Source organism: Gamsiella multidivaricata (genome assembly GCF_025024155.1).
Source record: "Gamsiella multidivaricata strain RSA 2152 chromosome Unknown BC939scaffold_13, whole genome shotgun sequence".
NCBI lineage: Eukaryota > Fungi > Mortierellomycota > Mortierellomycetes > Mortierellales > Mortierellaceae > Gamsiella > Gamsiella multidivaricata.
In genome coordinates this window covers 268,582-284,732 of record NW_026251721.1, presented here as the reverse complement: position 1 = coordinate 284,732, position 16,151 = coordinate 268,582, and the positions used below count along the sequence as shown (strand labels likewise).

The window sequence follows — 16,151 nt, the reverse complement described above, 5'->3', positions numbered from 1 at the left end:
CTTTTTTTTCTACATCTCCTTCTCTTTCGTCTCGATACTTTCTCACCCTCTCTTTCCCATCCCCGGATCCAATTCCAAAAGCCCATCCTCCACCCTCGCTCCACTCTTTATGCCTACATCGATATCATATCCATCCGCCTTGTATCCAGCGCACCAATTGACCATCGGCCACATCTGCGCACTCTTTTCCGAATCCCCCTCTTCGACGACGCACGATCCCCCGGCCGCTTACAACGTCCCTTTCCTGAAACAGATTTATACCGTCGTCTTATCTCCATTTTGTCTGAACCCCGCACCCACCAAGTGCACATATCAATTATTATTATCTTTTCACACATATCGCTGTGCTCTCCTCAACACCACGCTTTTCCATCCTGCACACATAAGTGCTCGACACCGCCTCAAGACCGCAGACAATCATAGAGACACTCCGTTTACATGGATGTCGCCGACGGACTAGTCGATTGCGACTGGAGAGTGGACATCACCTCTTGCAGAACCACTCATGAACAGAACGTAGTTCGAGTTGTGCTGAGTCTCTGCGTCTGCTTCTACCTTGCCTTGGCGGCTGTTGGATACGGCATCCTCTGGGCCCGCAACCGCTACAGGCTCAGTCCGCCCGGGCCCATTATCGACTTTCGTCATCCGGACGGTGGCATTCGCCCCAAGCCAATCGAATCCTTTTGTGCCCTTTCAATTGCAGGGTTGCTTGGTGAGTGTTCCTCAGCAGTTTGCAGAGGAAAGGATTGGGTTTATAACCTCGTCATTTTGTTCTGTTTGATGGACGAGAAAATCGCTCCTGTACCTGGCTGTAGATACCTTTTCCGAGGACTTGGACAGGGGCCCCGATAGTGATGGAGGGAAAAAAAAAATACCAGCGGCGACAGCAAAAAAATAGACGAGCAGCGATCTTTTGGACATCTTCGAGATGGCCCTGCCGCCGTGTTGGTGTGCCATCGTTGTTTGTGAGTACGGTGTGCTTGTCTCTGTAAATATCTGCCGGCTACGATCAAGCCTGTCGGACGATTAGCCGAGAGAGCAGCAACCGTTTTTTGCATCTGCATGCCGTTGGGAAGAGAAGGATATCGCTCACAAATCCATCCATCCATCGCCGTTACAACGAACAGCGTGCATGCATACATACATTTAGGTAGGCCGCGGATGCATGCATGCAGGCCTCCCAGTTCCGCTTGTCCAAGTCAGACCTATACCTCCTCCCCCTTCGCCTACAAACCCACATCCTCCCCTACGCAACATACAAAGCATACTCTCCATCCTTTTCTGGGCTCGGCAAGCACCTAATCATTGCGACTGATCATCTAAACCCAAGAGCAAATAAGAAAGAGCAAATTAATTCTTGGGAACCGTGTTCTGGGGACTATTTTTTTTTTAAAAAAAAGAAAACGGGTGACCCCATAATCTTTAGATCCATTTCGTCCACTTTGGCCCCTCGAGTAACGGGTTGGCTTCCAGAGAATATTTGATTCACTCCACTCCACTCACACCCCTGTCTGTTTAATTCCGTCTCCGCTGTCTGTATAGTACGTTCCCTCTCAATCATTCTAGTCATCATCGATGCATTTCCGCACTCGACGATTGCGCAAGAACTGATCGTAAGTACATTACAGTACCCACGCCCGTAACGCAAGATGTTCTTCACCAGAAGTTGGGGTGCCTGAAGCTCTCATTTTGACATTCTTCTGACTTTACAATGGCTACTGCAGTCTGAAATAGCAGTCTGTTGCAGTTTTCCCTGCTGGGCATGCTTTGTCATTGGCGTTTGGTATGCCACACCCAAATTGGTCAGTGCTGCTGCTTTTTTTTTATTGTTCCTGATGCTGATGCTGAGACCGATGCTGAGACATTTGAAGAGTACTGACATGCCCTCGATGAACTGTCCAAACCGCGCGAAATAGTCTGTGCCAGGAGACAATGTGAAAATCAGGGTGCCAAGACCAAAGGTGATCAACAGCATCTTCTTCTTCCTGCTCTTCGGGCCCTTCCTGCTCGATCTGCCGAGTGTGATCAGCTCAGGGACATTCCTGGCCCGCGGACAGTATACGAAGACAAACATCGCCATCGCTGTTCACTATATCACCCTAGGAGGTGTCCTCTTGTCCGCAACAGGCATCTTTTACTTCACCCTGAACCAGCTCGCAAAAGCGATTGAAGAGTACACTGTTCCTTCAGAGTTGACCCTCGTGCACGTAAGATTGTCCCCTACTGTGGACCTTCCGGGCGGCCAGACCTTCACCCTGAGTCCACTCTCAGAAAGCGAAAAGGAAGACGAGAAGCTATGGGACTCTAGTCTGGTCAAGGTTCGACATCGAGTAAGTATAATAGCGCACAGCCGGAACCCTTCTCCACAATCGTATAACGGATCGTCATTACCAGATACTCATTCGGAGTAATATCTACAGCTCATTAGCATCCGCAACGCCGGCACAGTGATGCTCTGCTTCTATGTCATGATTTACCTGATCTATGGCATTACCCGGCCATTGATACACGCCCACATTGTCTGGAACGTCTTCTTCTGCGCGTTTTTCAATCTGGATCCTGGCACGCCCACCATTTTTGCCTACTTTATCTTCTCCATCATGTACCATATCAACGCTGGTCCGCCACGTCTTCGTCAGGTCTACTCCGTACCACGCCCACCTTTGGTCTACATGCCATCCTCTCGACCCGACCGGCCTATCGACGACTCGTTTATCTTTGACCTACACCGACCCAACACAGCAGGCGTCGGTTCTGATTTTTCTCAGTGGTCGCCGAGCAAGGATTCCGCCATCAGAAGCCTTGATTTGGGTCCGTTAAGCCGCTTGGAAGGAATCGACGAGAAGGACAAGGGATTCCCTGCAGATCAGGGTTCAAGCATCTACTCCAGTCCTACTGTTCCTGAAACTGCAGCTAGCTCGTCCACTCGGAAAAGCAGTAGTACCTACAGCCGTGATCCGTCCGCCTGTTAGACCATCTTTGCAGTAGCCCACCCCCCCTGCTCTCTATGTATATTATCCACCTTGCTTTCATTTATAACATCCTGTTCTTTCTGTACATTATATTGTCTCTCCTTCGGTACCAGGAATCGGCTCGTAGGAGACTAAACTCATATCCCATTCCTGTATTTCGACGCTGTACTTATATTCAATAAACGAACGACCATTGGTCACTGTCGATAGTATGCTAACATTGCGTCGGCTGTTCTCTGTTACCATCCTCATAACCATAACCACGACTATGGCATAACCGCTACGATTAAGGAGGCGAAAGTCCTGAAAATACTGTTCCGCTGAAGCATGCCTGATATTTGAAGTCTTTATTGATTCGAGCGAGAGTGGGTGATGCTGCAAGCTACCTTACTGCGACAATAATGTCCTCTCATATGCTCCTAATTCTTTAGGACAACATTCCTGAACACTGCTCTTCCGCGATGGTTGAATGAATAGAATGAAGGGCGAGCATCCAGAGACTCAATTGACCTAAGGCGAAATATGACCAAAATTAGTATTCTTTTACTGATATGAGCCATCCATAATGCGAAGGTACGAAGGAGGTCGCCTCTTACTGCTTTGCCATCTCGGTCTCCATAAGGATCTCCTTGAAATCGTCTGCAACCAATACAATGCCGAAGCCGAAAAGAGCTACAGAGACCAGTAATTCGATACCGATCTAATATTGGTAGACATGACATAGTATTAAATAGTTGCCCGCAAGGGATTATAAAACCGATATCTTTCGCCAGACTTACATCGAGTGGCAAACCGCTTTCGTGTCCATCGATTGCCTTTAGGTATGAAAGATCTATTTGGTTGTCAGCCGTAATGGGGAAAGGTATAGCTCATTCATGAGTTCAGGTTGTCCGGTAGACAGATTGCTAGCTGGCATACAGTTCGTGCATCAGATGGATTCTCTATTACGTTCAAAGGTCGAGTATCCAGAGTGGAACAGCAGGAGGAACGCGACCAGACATACGAATCTCCCAAAGTAACTCGGCGTTTGCTGGACTGCCATGGTATATATCCTGGTATCACTCTGTGTTGTGTTGTGCGGTGCGGTGTTGTGTGATGCTGGAGGGGATGATGGCGCCTGTCGCGAGATGACAGTGTTCAATCGTCGATGGTATCACGTGACCGGGACTCATCTTGCCTCTTGGGGCAAGTGCGACAAAAAAACAGCGACGCCTGGAGCCTCAGTCCGTGCGGTCCCGTCCTTTTTGCACCCAACCTTGTCCATCCCATTCCAATTCTCTTTCCCAGGTCCGGCATCGACTCTCTCTTCCCTTCTCTCTTTTCCTACTTCTTTCCTTCTCTTCTTCTTCCTTCCTTCACTTCCTGATCCCGATTCAGCTTGACGCGACTCAACTCCCCTCCTCTCCTCTTCACACTGATCACAAACCCTCCCATTATTCAGGCACCATAGCTTTTCTCTCGCCCATCCTCAAGGCCAACTTTATACACAAGTATACTCACACATATAACCTCCGGTAAGAAGCAATTGCATCCTTTGGCGCGGCAGGCATCATCTTGACCGCCCTGCTCAATGGCCCTCTCTCTATCCAGTTGACACCAATCGATACCGCTACCAAAATGGCACAATTGCTTATCGTTTCTTTATCTCTAATATTTTTTACAGCTCAACAATGGCATTGCTTCCTATCTCGCGCTCGGTATTGAACGTTGGACGCTACACACCTGGGCTCTCAAGGACTCTTTTTTCGAAACCTACTCTGCAGCGTTCCTTCCCAGCTACCGCACGACTATATTCCTCCACCAATGCAGCCGAGAAGGAGCACGAGTCTTCCGCGAGCTCTACCCCCGGCGTGTTCTCGCGAGTCGCTAATGCTGTCAAGTCGACATTTACAACGGGATCGTACTCTACGCCTGCGACTGACTTTGGCAAGGCAACGACCTGGAACGAGGCCTTAAAGGAAGCCGAAACCCTTGTCGTCGAGAAGAGGGGCGGACCCGTCGTCGATACGAAGGAGCTCGTCGGTGAGGACCTCAAGGATCTTAAGAGCAATATCCGTAACCTGCTGGGCAGCAACCACCCTATGGTTTCGACTGTCAGCAAGTACTACTTCCAGGCCGATGGCAAGCACATCCGTCCATTGATCATCCTCCTGATTGCTCAGGCAACCTCCTTGGCGCCCAAGAGGGTCCATGTCAGCATCAAGGATTCGTACGAAGAGATCGATACCCCTATCACAGAGCTGAGTAACTTTTACATCCCTACCGTGGGTAGTAACAACAGCAGCAGTGGGTCAGAAGCATCATCTACCCCATCGAACGCCGTCCATTCCATCTATACTCCAAGGGTGCATGCCGCTGACAACACGTGTATTCTTCCATCACAACGTCGCCTCGGAGAGATTGTCGAGATGATCCACACCGCGTCTTTGCTGCACGACGATGTGATCGATGTGGCGGACAAGCGTAGGAACCTGCTTTCTGCCAACGAGAGCTTTGGTAACAAGATGGCCGTTCTCGGTGGTGATTTCCTTCTGGCTCGTGCCTCCATTGCGCTGGCAAGGCTTCGCAACCACGAGGTCACAGAACTGATTTCGACGGTGATTGCCAATCTGGTCGAGGGAGAGTTCATGCAGCTTCGCAACGGACAGATTGAGAACGGAAAGAACTGTGGCGGTAAAATGACGACGTTTGAGTACTACATGGAGAAGAGCTACATGAAGACGGCCAGCTTGATCTCCAAGAGTTGCCGAGCCTCTGCTGTTCTCGGTGGGGCCACGGACGAGGTCTGCGACATTGCTTACACATACGGGAAGAACATCGGTCTCGCCTTTCAGGTAAAGGAATTTCCCGTACATTCTGCATTATACATGCCTTTCCTTTTGCAGCTTGTGTTCATTATATGAGAATTATGTGTAACGATTAATTCCACCATCCGCCAACGCCCATCTTCACCTTATCAAAGAAGGACTTTATTCACATGTTGTGCCGCTGCTGTGCTATTGCTGTGTCTATCGATACTCTGAAGGCTCACATATTGCATACTTTGTGTCCGCCTTTATCTCTCGTATAGCTGGTGGACGACATGCTCGACTTCACGGTGAGCTCTGATGAGTTTGGAAAGCCTGCTGGTGCGGACTTAAAGCTGGGGTTAGCCACCGCGCCTGTACTCTTCGCATGGGAGGAGTACCCGGAGCTGGGCAAGCTGATCAAGCGTAACTTTGACAAGGAGGGTGATGTCGAGACCGCATGGAACCTTGTTCTCAAGAGTAACGGTCTGGAGCAGACGCGCATGCTGGCCCAGAGCCATTGCCAGAAGGCCATTGCTGCAATCAGTCAATTACCAGACTCCCAGGCCAAAACAGCTCTGATCCAATTGACAGAGAAGGTTCTCGACCGCAAGAATTAGTTTTTCGAACCGGTTTTTTTTATATATTAGCGAGTAGAATAGTCCATCCCTCATTCATCTTCCAACCCGTGTTAGATTGTCACTGTTGGCCTTGGCGTGTTATCGTTCAAGCATACCATGTTGCCGTTCTCTTTTATTATTCCCTCTTCCATTTTCAAAAAGTATTCAAACCTTAATACATACAGCACCATGCAGAATCGAACATACTTTGTACCCGCATGTGGAAAATCACTGTTCCCGTTGGCTGAGTTCCCACCCGTAAACACAGGTTGGCACTTGACTGGTGTGCGGGACAGTCTATAAAATGGTAAACTAAAAAAAAAAAGGCTTCAGTGGCCAGTGTTGGATAGGTACCCTAAAAAGAAAGAAAAAAAAATCCACGTTGGTCCATGTTGATCCATGGGTTGCGTAAAAGTAGAATACGACTGTCCTTTGCCTGTACAAGGTTGAATAGATGTCGTTCACTTTATCGAGATTGTGAGGGCAGACAGGGAGGAAGGATTATTAAGAAGAAGAAAAAAAGGCAGGGGATATAGGACGAAAGGATGAGGAGGGGCGCATAATAAAAAGCAAAGGGAAGATAGGGATCTATGAAGCGTCAATTTATGATCCAGGGGAACGAAAGTTCGACGTCGAATGTTCTGTAGACCCAAATCGGGACAACGTTTGAGAACGTGGTAAGGGATCTGTTTCAATTTCATTTCGACGCGTTTCAGGGCACAAGGCCCAGGCGTTTTTCCATTTTCAGCAGGCAAACCTGACGAGCCAATGGGGGAGGAAGATAGGAGACCTACGCAAAGGAAGACAGAGATCAAGAACTGACAAGGGTCGGTGGTCAAATAAGATAGCGCTCAATGGTTCAACAACTCGGAACTCATCGATTCAAAGATCTGTATCAAAAATATAATGATAGCGTAATCCCAGCTCATTGGTATGGTCCCCATGCGGAGATTACTACTACTGCTGCTGATGATGATGATGATGCTGAGAGATCGATTGCGCCAACCTGTTATTGCATACACATAATTATGATATACCGACACCCACAATATCGCGTGAAGATCGGATATCCAGAGGAAGAACGTGTACTCCTCCATGTACTATAAGTACATGCATCCTTGTACGATGTACGCCTGCAAAACAGAACGGTTGCCGGTTGGCCGTCCATCGGATAACGCCATGCTATTGGCCGATTAAACAACCAAGCAACCAACTTGTGTAAATTGCCTATCAACGCTAGTCTGTCGTCCATCAGGCGAAAAATAAACAAAGGAAGACCCTGCAAAGAGCACCGTATCCATGCTGTACTGTATCCCGCAATCCCTGGAAAGGCACCAATCAAACTCGTGAGATCGGATTTCAGGTACAGGATATACACCTCCTAGTAGAAGCATTTGTGGAGAGAGAGGCTCTCGACGCTACTCGCCAATTGCCTTTGTCCAAAAAAAAAAAAAAAAAAAAAAAGTGGTACGATGCCAAGAGAGCCGTTACTATCATCCGCGTCTTGCGTGCACCGCGATCACCAAACAGTAATTGAGCGATGTGATGCCGCCGATTACGGACGGGATCTTGCACACGATCATATGCAATTTCCTCTCAGTAGACTATGAGTAATGCTTTACCGTCCTTCACGCGCACCATGTAGGCATTGTACATAATGAAAGTATTGCGGCAGAACAAACGAAGCCATAGGACGACCATGATAAGACAGTGGCAAGCAAACGCGTCTCCGCGAACGTCTGTAAGCCCATTGATAGGCACCCTCTCCGTGCTATCGATCATCGGGAGCTCACCTATAAAAACATTGCAGGAAGAGCAATGCCGCCCTTTTCTCTTTCTCTACAGTCTACTCTTAAGCCTCGTCCTTTCTTTTTTTACGACCTCCTCTCGCATTCTCGACACCGTAACGTATCCTTCCGCAGTTGCCGCCCTGCCTCTTCATCATGAATCTTTTCCACGCCGTATTCTACGCGTCTCTCTGTCTCGCTTTGGCCGCCCAGTCGGTCTCGGCCTTCAATCCACTCAGCAAGACCAATGTTGTCAACTACTGGGGCCAAAAGTACGTTCATGGGCTTGGATCTCATAACGCGTTCGTTTGCATACCATCAACTAAAGCTGCGTGAAGAAATCCCTAATCAACTTTTTTTCCCTCTACTTTATTTTTCTCCGCGCAACAGCTCTGTCTCATTCAGTGGAGGCACTGAAACAGACCTGGTCAACTACTGTCAAGACGACACCATCAATGCCTTTGCGATCGCGTTTGTCTACCAGATCCAGAATGGCAAGCCGGTCCTGAATCTCGCGAACCACTGTGGTGGTACCTTCCCAGGGACCAATCTCCTCAACTGCCCCAAGGTCGGCCAAGACATTAAAGCTTGCCAGGCCCGAGGAAAGGCCATTGTGATCTCGATCGGTGGAGCCTCGGGCTCGTACTCGCTTCCTGATGCTGTATCCGGTACGGCTTTTGCGGAGCAGATATGGAACACCTTCTTAGGTGGATCCTCTTCCACGCGTCCATTCGGCGATGCAGTCCTCGACGGCGTCGACCTCGACTTGGAATCGGGCCAGAACGCTGGTTACGTCGCTTTTATTTCCACGCTGCGCAACAAGTTTGCATCAGCCGGTCGCCGTTACTACATCACTGCCGCTCCTCAGTGCCCTTACCCTGACCAGGCCACCAAGGACGCTTTGGCCAATTCGTGGTTCGATCTCGTCTGGGTCCAGTTCTACAACAACTACTGTGGTGTCCAGAGCTTCGGCACCAGCAACTTCAACTTTGACACCTGGAACAACTGGGCCACGACTGTCTCCAAAAACAAGGACGTCAGAATCTTGCTCGGCGTTCCTGGGGGACCTGGTGGTGCTGGTTCAGGTGTGATCGATGCCAGCAGACTCAACACCATTTTGGGTGCTATCAAATCCTATTCCAACTTTGGCGGTGTTATGATGTGGGATGCTGGCATTGCTCGTCAGTCAGGCCTCGCTGCCTCTGCCGCCACGTACCTCCAGCAGTCATCCAGCCTCCAGGCTCCTGAAAAATCCAAGCAGCCCAAATCTTCTAAGGCCCCAACCACTCCAACCACGACCACCACGGCTTCTACAACCAAAGTCCCTACCGCTACGACTCCCGCACCCTCAAAAAATACACCCTCATCTCCCAAGGTTCTAAAGGGGGAGGAAACCGAAGCCAATCAGGTCCAGCTCGATGTTAAGCCTATTGTGGCCTCGACCACGACGATTTCCATTGATGCTGCAAAGCCGACGATGACTCTTACGCTCCAGTCCGGTAGCGGACCTCAGGTGATCACCGTTCATATCGAGAACAATACCAAGCCCGAGGCCCCCATTCCAACTGACTGGATGGGACGTCCTTACAAGATGCCAGGCATCCGTGTCGCGCAGCCTGCTCCTGCGGTCGGTAGCTTCGACATTGTTATCAATGCTGTTTGCAAGAATTAGGCTGCTATTGAGTCTCATTGGCTCACTACTCCCTTCCGGATGTAATACCTTTCCTCTCTTTCTCTTTCTCTCTCTGTCTTTTCCAATTACTGCATCTATGCGGCAGCAACTTGCTGGTGCCACTAGGTCTTTAAAACGCCGGCTGGTCCGTGTGATGAATACTATATTTATGAACACTATTTACAAACATTATTTATGACGAGAATAAAAAACGCTGCTTCACGAGACATCAAAAAGACCCTTTTGGTTTGTGTGGCATGAGAAAAAGGCCTGCTCCAAGAGGAACAACAAAGATTACAAAAAAAAAAAAAAAAAAACGAAGAGTGCTTTAATCGGCGGTTACAGCAACCATTAAGAGATAAAGACGGCCACGGCTAGAAAGACGCGCCAACAGAGGGGAGGAGGGGTACCTCGGCACTATTATCGAACTATGTATAATGTAAAAACGAGAATAGTCATGTCGATCCTGTCTTCCTCGCTCTGGGGCAGGGTTTTTTTTTTTTTTTTTAGTCTGCCATCTCATATCGCCATCCAGTTTGCTGTAGGTAAGTCCGATCGCTCTTTGGAACTGTCTTTTACCGCTTGCGCTCAAAGTAGGACGAAGCTGACATGAAGGCAGTACCCTGATCGACGACCCATTCGCCCACAGTCAAGTATTTGTCGACATACGAGCGGACATCATCGCTCTCGATCTTATTGGTGGCAACGCTGATTAAGTATTAGAATTAGGAGGGGAAAAAAGGATGAGTGGACAGGCGCTGGGTACCTTTTCGTTGACGTGATTACGGCAGATATAGGATGCGAACGACACCCCTGTTATTTAGGCAAAAGAATTGACATACCTCAGTCCCTGAAAGATAGCAATTGAATATCCCACCGCCAAATAAGCAGCATGAAAAACAGAGAGACAATTGATTAGAATCAAGCATCGTTTAGATTCGGAACAGTCCATGCATTGATTCCGCCTTGGAGAAAGAAAACAAAAGACGTGCGTAGTGATGAGCAAGCGAGGTCCAAGAGAGTGTGATGAGTCCTTACAGTACTACGCTTGATACCAGCGAGGACAGCAGAGACGAGAACGGCGTCGGCAGCATAGTGAACCAGCTTGGTGATCATTTTTTTTCTTGTTTTTTTGGTAAGAGAGTGAGGAAATGGGGAGAAAGAGAGAGGGATGTTGAATGGCACGAAGTGAGGGAGAGAATCGTCGGGCCTTTGTTATTTCTTTATGTGCCTGTGCGGCGGTTGGATATGCGCGTGTGTGCTGCAGTAAGCAAAACTGGCTGGGCGCAAAGGCCCCGCCCAGCCAAGCCCTCACTCACAAACACTCTTGTCGAATCAGGCAATTTTTTTTATCATAGTATTCACAATACAATCTACTACTGCTGCTTTCCCTGTTCTAAGCACCACTTCTTGATCTGTGTTCGGCTCTTCAGATCTGCCTGTCGAATCGGTTCTGGTATCCGATACAGCGAACAAGCCCTCACCAGGGCCACGGCCGTCTCCAACGAGACCCTATGCCCGATCGACACAAAGATCGGATTCTGTGCTCCGTCTGCAGATTTCGTTGTCGCTGCAGATAAGGCTGCCCCATAGACCTTTCCACTGACCTCGCCTTTCAATGGCATCAACCCATGTGCATCCTTATTATCCGCGACAAAATTTCGGAAAATATACTTGAGTTCCGTAGGTTGTGCACCCAAGAGCGGACCGTCGCCGTGAATGACTAGATAGTTTTTGGAACACCCGATCGTTGGGATGTTGGAGACGAGGCCTAGATGGGAGGCGAGACCGAAACCACGAGGGTGGAGGGCCCCACAGCCATCGACCATGATCACCTGTGGCATGAGCTCAGGTCGGTTGGTGCGCAGGGATTCGATGAGGCCCAGAAGGGGTTCTACCTCACGGAAGGCAAGGTATCCGGCAATATAGGGTAGTGTCAGCTTGACCTTTGCATGGTCCTCGTATACGACCTACATGGAGCAGACCAACCAACTTCAATTCAGCCAGCGTCACCAAGAATTATTTCAAATGAACGACGGCGCTGAAAAAAAGTAGATGCTTTTCGAAGCAATTGAGTGCCGCAGTCTTCTTCCAGATGCCGTTACCTTGAGCTCTGGGTACGATAGGACAATGAGCGAGGCAATGGCATCCTCGTTGTTCTCGATAATGAAGCTTAGATCCACGCCTCCGATATATCTTAATCCCTGCACGCCTTCGAGGTGATAGGTATCATCGCCCGGTTTGAATGTAATAGACCAGTCTGGGTGATCATCCTGAAGGATAAGATTGTTCTTCAGGATCGACTGCTGTCTTTCAAGGTCGTAGGTTGCAGACAACGCAAAGGGGAAAAGACGGGTACATTTAGCAATTGGAATGTCATCGTTGAGCATCCACGCGTGCTTTGACGCTTCAGGGCCCACTGCCTGTTGTACGTTACTTTGCCCATTCTTGTTTTTGAAGTTTTGTGGGCACACTGTACTGTGTGCTGCCGTTCGCACTTTCAGTGTTTCGGCTGCTACCGGCGGTTATATTGTTGTCGACCATGGTCATTGCTATTGCGAGTGATGTGTGCAGTGTACAGTGGCGATTCAATTGGGAGGTTTTTTTTGAATGAGGAAGGAGAGAGAGATGTCGCGCTGCAGTTAAGAACGCGTGCAGAATAATTTCAGTCCTAGACATGGCGACGAATCAACTTAAAAAGGTGACCTGAAAAGGGATCCGCTCGAATGTCTTTCTCCCGCTCATTCCACATCCTTTCACGACACCATGGACTCGCGAGGTATGCAACCGTTGAAAACTCATATTATTCAAAGGCCACACTCATTCGTGTCTAAAAAAAACGCTCGTTTCGATACTTTTTTTTCAACCACAGAAGCGTTGGATGTTCTCATATCGCAAAGTCGCCAGCCTGATCGCCCCGAGATCCGCGCAAATAGCTCTATAGGTCTCGTGTCCCTTGTTGCAGAAAAGGTATTGTCGAGTCATGTGTAAACATGTACCTCTTATATGCCTCTTACACTTGAAACTGATCTGCGATATGTATCTATTGCTTCTTTTTTTATTTGCAAATAGAGCGCCGCATTCGACGACAATGAAGGAGATTCAAAGGATGAGCAGATGTGGATAGAATCATGGGCATTAATTCTAAATGGATTGGCGGATGAGTGGCCGCTTGTCAGAGAAGCCTTTCAGGAGCAGTTGATCAAAGCTATCGGACAGTCTGAGCCACTCCGAAGAGCGGTGGATCAACCTGACTTTATAGATCAAGTAAGAATCGCACAGATCCAATGCACTTTCTCCAGGACCCCTGACCATTTTGCGATTTAAATCCCTGGCGTCTAACCTTCATGTTTTGCCTCCTAACCTTATAGGTCATGAAAGAATCGGTGAAACAGCAGGGATCTGACCAGAATAAGCTAGATATTGTTACAGGAATCCTGTCGTTAGCGCATTTGGCTATCGTCAAAGATGAAGGCGTCGAGAGCGAACTATCCGCCACTCATGCCTGGGATGTTGACCGAGTGAGCGGGATTCTCAGCATGGCAATGGAGGGATACCTTGGATCGAAAGCGACGCCGCCATCAGGGTACATATCCTAGTGCGCCATGAACATGCACAATCCTGTATTTGAATAGACCATTCACCGATGCTTAAACTGTTTTTAGAGTCTGCGAACTCTTGGCAAAGTCATTTACTGGATCTCAACTGGTGCACGCTCTTGGAGCCTTGACTACAGCGCATTTTGCCCAGCCTTTGCAGGTAATCAACTAACTTTTAGATGTCCGGTGTGGCTTCTGACCAAGGCTATTTAACAGTCCATTGTCGTCCTTTGATCATAGGCTGGAGACTTTGCGTCTTTCTCTGAGGCGATTCTACGCCAAGCAAGCTCAGGACATACTGGAGGGGACGAAACTAGATCACTTGCACTGGCGATCCCAGTTGCGAAGGATTGGGCTTTTGCTCTATGGCTGTGCGATCAGCTCCGGATACCAACAGTTTTCGCGAGTGCAGAGTCAATCCAGGGTACTTCTTTAGGATCATGAAGGATGCAGATCCATGGGGAAATCAATTGGGGACTAACACTGGATATTGCTTTGGTTGCAACTAGACTCAGCACAAGGACGTGCAGTGGCGGATACGTTTGTGAGGAGAGTTCCGGCACTGTTGGAATGCATCGGACATGTACTGCGTATTCAATCGGTATGTCCAGGATTTTTCTCCTGCCTCCCATAATTTCGTCCGCACCCATTAATCTCTTCTTTTTTGCTTTTAGCTTGATAATACATATACCCTACACCGACTGGTCATCGCATGTGCCGCATTCGTGAACAGCAAAGATCTTTGGAACAGACTGGAGCCCTTGGTCTCTGGAAGGAGTCAGGCCAATGCACAGGAGAATCTGAGGATCCTTTATCAAACAACGCCATGGTCTATCCGCTCTGTTCCAAACGCTCCACCATCTGATTCGACAAGACATGACCGCAATGTGGTCATGATCCCGGGCAGCTTCTCAGACCATATTATCCAGATCATCGAGAAGGAGATCCGACCCTGCTTTACACACGTCAAGGCACAGAAAGCCGCCCTGCGGGCTCAGAAGACCATTGAGCTGCACCAGGAAAAGATGCGACAGTCTGCTCCGCTGATCGAGGAGGCTAAAGACCCCGGTGAGATCGCGAACGAGATTGTGATTCCAGGGAACAAGAGCATTATGCAGCGACGGACGCAGGGAGTTGGATTGACCCAGCGGATCCGGATCGCATCTGTTATTGATACACCAAATGATGAGGAAGAGACCTGGACGGTTATGGATGATCATGAATTGAACCTGAGCAACGCCTCGCAGGTTAGGAGATGGGACAAAAATTTCTTGGAGGCCGTGCCTGTGGTCGAGTGGTGTGCTCAGCAGCCGATTCAGGATCCTAGCCGGATACACGAGGTCTTTATGTTGCTCGTCAGCCCCATTCTGGCCATGACGGATTCGCTTCAGCCTAGACATCGGATACGAGGACTCGATCTGCTGACGATATTTCTGATCCAGTATCAGGATGCCTCGAGAGGGAACTTTGATGCGAAACACAGAAGGCAGAATGATTCGAGGATATGGATCAAGATCTTTGAGAGAACAGGCTTGGATCAGGTTCTGGAGCGATCGCTGAAGCCGCTTTTGGGTCCTCTGCAGATGGGTGTCACGTCGACCCCGGGATCAGAACTTCAATACGATGACGATAATGAGTTGGAGAGAATCAATGCGGCATTTAGGGCGTATTTGACCCTGATCCTTGTCAACACCGAGCCAGATGACAAGCCCCGGTCGAGTATAGAGAATGGCCGTCTTGCATCCCTCAGCAGTTCTGGTACTGGAACATCGACATCGGATCTCAACATGCTGACGGTTGAGAATTTGTTCCTGCAGGGAGTCATAGGCAGTCTAAGGAAGGCGAATCCGACAAAACAATATCGAGCATTAGTGCTGGAATGGACAAAGATCTTGGTCAATCCGGTCGTTTCGTTCGACTTTGTATGGGAACAAATGCATCAGCACCAGAGATCATTGAACATTGTCCCGTTAGAAACAGAGCTGGGCAATGGCTCGACGCGTGAGCAGAGCTTCCAGGGGATCTATGGATTGGGCTCGTTAACGATCAAGTATCTGCTGACCTTGGTGCAGCATACGTGCAACATTCTCGATTTTCCGATCCCGTCATCACCTCCGTCGGCGCGGCTGGAGAGTTTGAACCTAGCTTGGAGAGCATCCGAGACCCTCCATGCGGTCATGCAGGTCTGCAAACCAAGGCAAGTAACCGTACTGCTTCTATTCAATGCCAAAAAGGAGCACCCTTCCTCTTATGTTCTATCCAACGCTGGGACTGGTTTTTAATGCAACATCTGCTCTCATAGGGTCCCAAGATATCGCGGTAAGATCATGGCAACCATCGCCAACTGTTGGGCTAACTCCCGAACCTTTAGCTCTTCCGATTCCGGAACTGTTAAGCCCACATCGGATCAGCCGCCAGAGCAATTGCGTCTGGACCAGAGTCTGGTGAAAGCGATGCAGCTCTGCATAAACCTCTGTCAGCCCAAGATCACGATCGAGGCACCTAGTGGACTGGACATGGACCTGAAGGTCTTGAAAGAGCTTGACCCCTCAGTCTTTGATCCGCTCTTCGTTTCCGAATAAAAAAAAATTCCAGCAGCAGCTTTTTGACAACGTAGATTTAAGTGAATTGGATTCGTCGCTGCTGTTATTGTTGAAAATATATTATGTGTTACTATTACATGAATGAAAGAACGGCTGCTAGCAAGTGAAAGTG

At 48.9% G+C, this 16,151-nt stretch overlaps 7 protein-coding genes across 7 annotated transcripts; 4 read left to right on the top strand and 3 right to left on the bottom strand.

Moving 5' to 3' along the window:
• Nucleotides 1-957: 957 nt before the first annotated feature.
• BC939DRAFT_50230 (uncharacterized protein) lies at nucleotides 958-3,016 on the top strand. The gene is made up of 5 exons (XM_051560270.1): nucleotides 958-1,150; nucleotides 1,543-1,613; nucleotides 1,725-1,802; nucleotides 1,917-2,330; nucleotides 2,421-3,016. Exons 1-5 carry the CDS (start codon nucleotides 1,063-1,065, stop codon nucleotides 2,970-2,972), a joined length of 1,203 nt encoding a protein of 400 aa, XP_051415137.1. The 5' UTR covers nucleotides 958-1,062; the 3' UTR covers nucleotides 2,973-3,016.
• A 213-nt stretch (nucleotides 3,017-3,229) lies between these two features.
• BC939DRAFT_526551 (membrane magnesium transporter-domain-containing protein) lies at nucleotides 3,230-4,140 on the bottom strand. Its single transcript, XM_051561369.1, has 4 exons — nucleotides 3,921-4,140; nucleotides 3,752-3,804; nucleotides 3,569-3,672; nucleotides 3,230-3,482 (listed from the first exon to the last, which is right to left on the bottom strand). The coding sequence occupies exons 1-4, from the start codon at nucleotides 4,012-4,014 to the stop codon at nucleotides 3,392-3,394; spliced, it is 342 nt and encodes a 113-aa protein (XP_051415136.1). The 5' UTR covers nucleotides 4,015-4,140; the 3' UTR covers nucleotides 3,230-3,391.
• Nucleotides 4,141-4,206: 66 nt separating this feature from the next.
• On the top strand, nucleotides 4,207-6,635 carry BC939DRAFT_442892 (isoprenoid synthase domain-containing protein). Its single transcript, XM_051554453.1, has 3 exons — nucleotides 4,207-4,486; nucleotides 4,636-5,806; nucleotides 6,043-6,635. Exons 2-3 carry the CDS (start codon nucleotides 4,643-4,645, stop codon nucleotides 6,376-6,378), a joined length of 1,500 nt encoding a protein of 499 aa, XP_051415135.1. The 5' UTR covers nucleotides 4,207-4,486; nucleotides 4,636-4,642; the 3' UTR covers nucleotides 6,379-6,635.
• Nucleotides 6,636-8,336: 1,701 nt separating this feature from the next.
• BC939DRAFT_380936 (glycoside hydrolase family 18 protein) lies at nucleotides 8,337-9,549 on the top strand (the record flags this gene model as incomplete). The annotated part of the gene is made up of 2 exons (XM_051551751.1): nucleotides 8,337-8,437; nucleotides 8,556-9,549. Coding segments are annotated over 2 exons (1,095 nt in total), but the record flags the coding sequence as incomplete, so codon positions are not given.
• An 863-nt stretch (nucleotides 9,550-10,412) lies between these two features.
• BC939DRAFT_500561 (uncharacterized protein) lies at nucleotides 10,413-10,953 on the bottom strand (the record flags this gene model as incomplete). Its single annotated transcript, XM_051560057.1, has 3 exons — nucleotides 10,413-10,545; nucleotides 10,680-10,687; nucleotides 10,876-10,953. The coding sequence occupies 3 exons, from the start codon at nucleotides 10,951-10,953 to the stop codon at nucleotides 10,413-10,415; spliced, it is 219 nt and encodes a 72-aa protein (XP_051415133.1).
• Nucleotides 10,954-11,090: 137 nt separating this feature from the next.
• BC939DRAFT_50136 (endonuclease V-domain-containing protein) lies at nucleotides 11,091-12,473 on the bottom strand. The gene is made up of 2 exons (XM_051560156.1): nucleotides 11,943-12,473; nucleotides 11,091-11,807 (listed from the first exon to the last, which is right to left on the bottom strand). Exons 1-2 carry the CDS (start codon nucleotides 12,225-12,227, stop codon nucleotides 11,214-11,216), a joined length of 879 nt encoding a protein of 292 aa, XP_051415132.1. The 5' UTR covers nucleotides 12,228-12,473; the 3' UTR covers nucleotides 11,091-11,213.
• Nucleotides 12,474-12,565: 92 nt separating this feature from the next.
• On the top strand, nucleotides 12,566-16,057 carry BC939DRAFT_442886 (uncharacterized protein). Its single transcript, XM_051554452.1, has 9 exons — nucleotides 12,566-12,616; nucleotides 12,710-12,807; nucleotides 12,910-13,104; nucleotides 13,209-13,423; nucleotides 13,503-13,596; nucleotides 13,677-13,860; nucleotides 13,946-14,037; nucleotides 14,111-15,633; nucleotides 15,739-16,057. Exons 1-9 carry the CDS (start codon nucleotides 12,604-12,606, stop codon nucleotides 16,016-16,018), a joined length of 2,694 nt encoding a protein of 897 aa, XP_051415131.1. The 5' UTR covers nucleotides 12,566-12,603; the 3' UTR covers nucleotides 16,019-16,057.
• Nucleotides 16,058-16,151: the final 94 nt, after the last annotated feature.

What these genes read in the sequence shown, in the direction of transcription:
- BC939DRAFT_50136 (XM_051560156.1), bottom strand. Translation starts at nt 12,227, where the DNA reads ATGCTCAACGATGACATTCCAATTGCTAAATGTACCCGTCTTTTCCCC. An exon ending in TATCGTACCCAGAGCTCAAG is followed by an intron (nt 11,808 to 11,942) that starts GTAACGGCATCT and finishes TGCTCCATGTAG; the next exon opens with GTCGTATACGAGGACCATGC.
- BC939DRAFT_442886 (XM_051554452.1), top strand. An exon ending in AACCTGACTTTATAGATCAA is followed by an intron (nt 13,105 to 13,208) that starts GTAAGAATCGCA and finishes CTAACCTTATAG; the next exon opens with GTCATGAAAGAATCGGTGAA. An exon ending in ATGCAGGTCTGCAAACCAAG is followed by an intron (nt 15,634 to 15,738) that starts GCAAGTAACCGT and finishes CTGCTCTCATAG; the next exon opens with GGTCCCAAGATATCGCGGTA.
- BC939DRAFT_526551 (XM_051561369.1), bottom strand. Translation starts at nt 4,014, where the DNA reads ATGGCAGTCCAGCAAACGCCGAGTTACTTTGGGAGATTCGTATGTCTG. An exon ending in AAAGCGGTTTGCCACTCGAT is followed by an intron (nt 3,673 to 3,751) that starts GTAAGTCTGGCG and finishes TACCAATATTAG; the next exon opens with ATCGGTATCGAATTACTGGT. An exon ending in GAGACCGAGATGGCAAAGCA is followed by an intron (nt 3,483 to 3,568) that starts GTAAGAGGCGAC and finishes ATTTCGCCTTAG; the next exon opens with GTCAATTGAGTCTCTGGATG.
- BC939DRAFT_50230 (XM_051560270.1), top strand. Translation starts at nt 1,063, where the DNA reads ATGCCGTTGGGAAGAGAAGGATATCGCTCACAAATCCATCCATCCATC. An exon ending in CGATTGCGCAAGAACTGATC is followed by an intron (nt 1,614 to 1,724) that starts GTAAGTACATTA and finishes TGGCTACTGCAG; the next exon opens with TCTGAAATAGCAGTCTGTTG. An exon ending in TGGTCAAGGTTCGACATCGA is followed by an intron (nt 2,331 to 2,420) that starts GTAAGTATAATA and finishes TAATATCTACAG; the next exon opens with CTCATTAGCATCCGCAACGC.
- BC939DRAFT_442892 (XM_051554453.1), top strand. Translation starts at nt 4,643, where the DNA reads ATGGCATTGCTTCCTATCTCGCGCTCGGTATTGAACGTTGGACGCTAC. An exon ending in ACATCGGTCTCGCCTTTCAG is followed by an intron (nt 5,807 to 6,042) that starts GTAAAGGAATTT and finishes TCTCTCGTATAG; the next exon opens with CTGGTGGACGACATGCTCGA.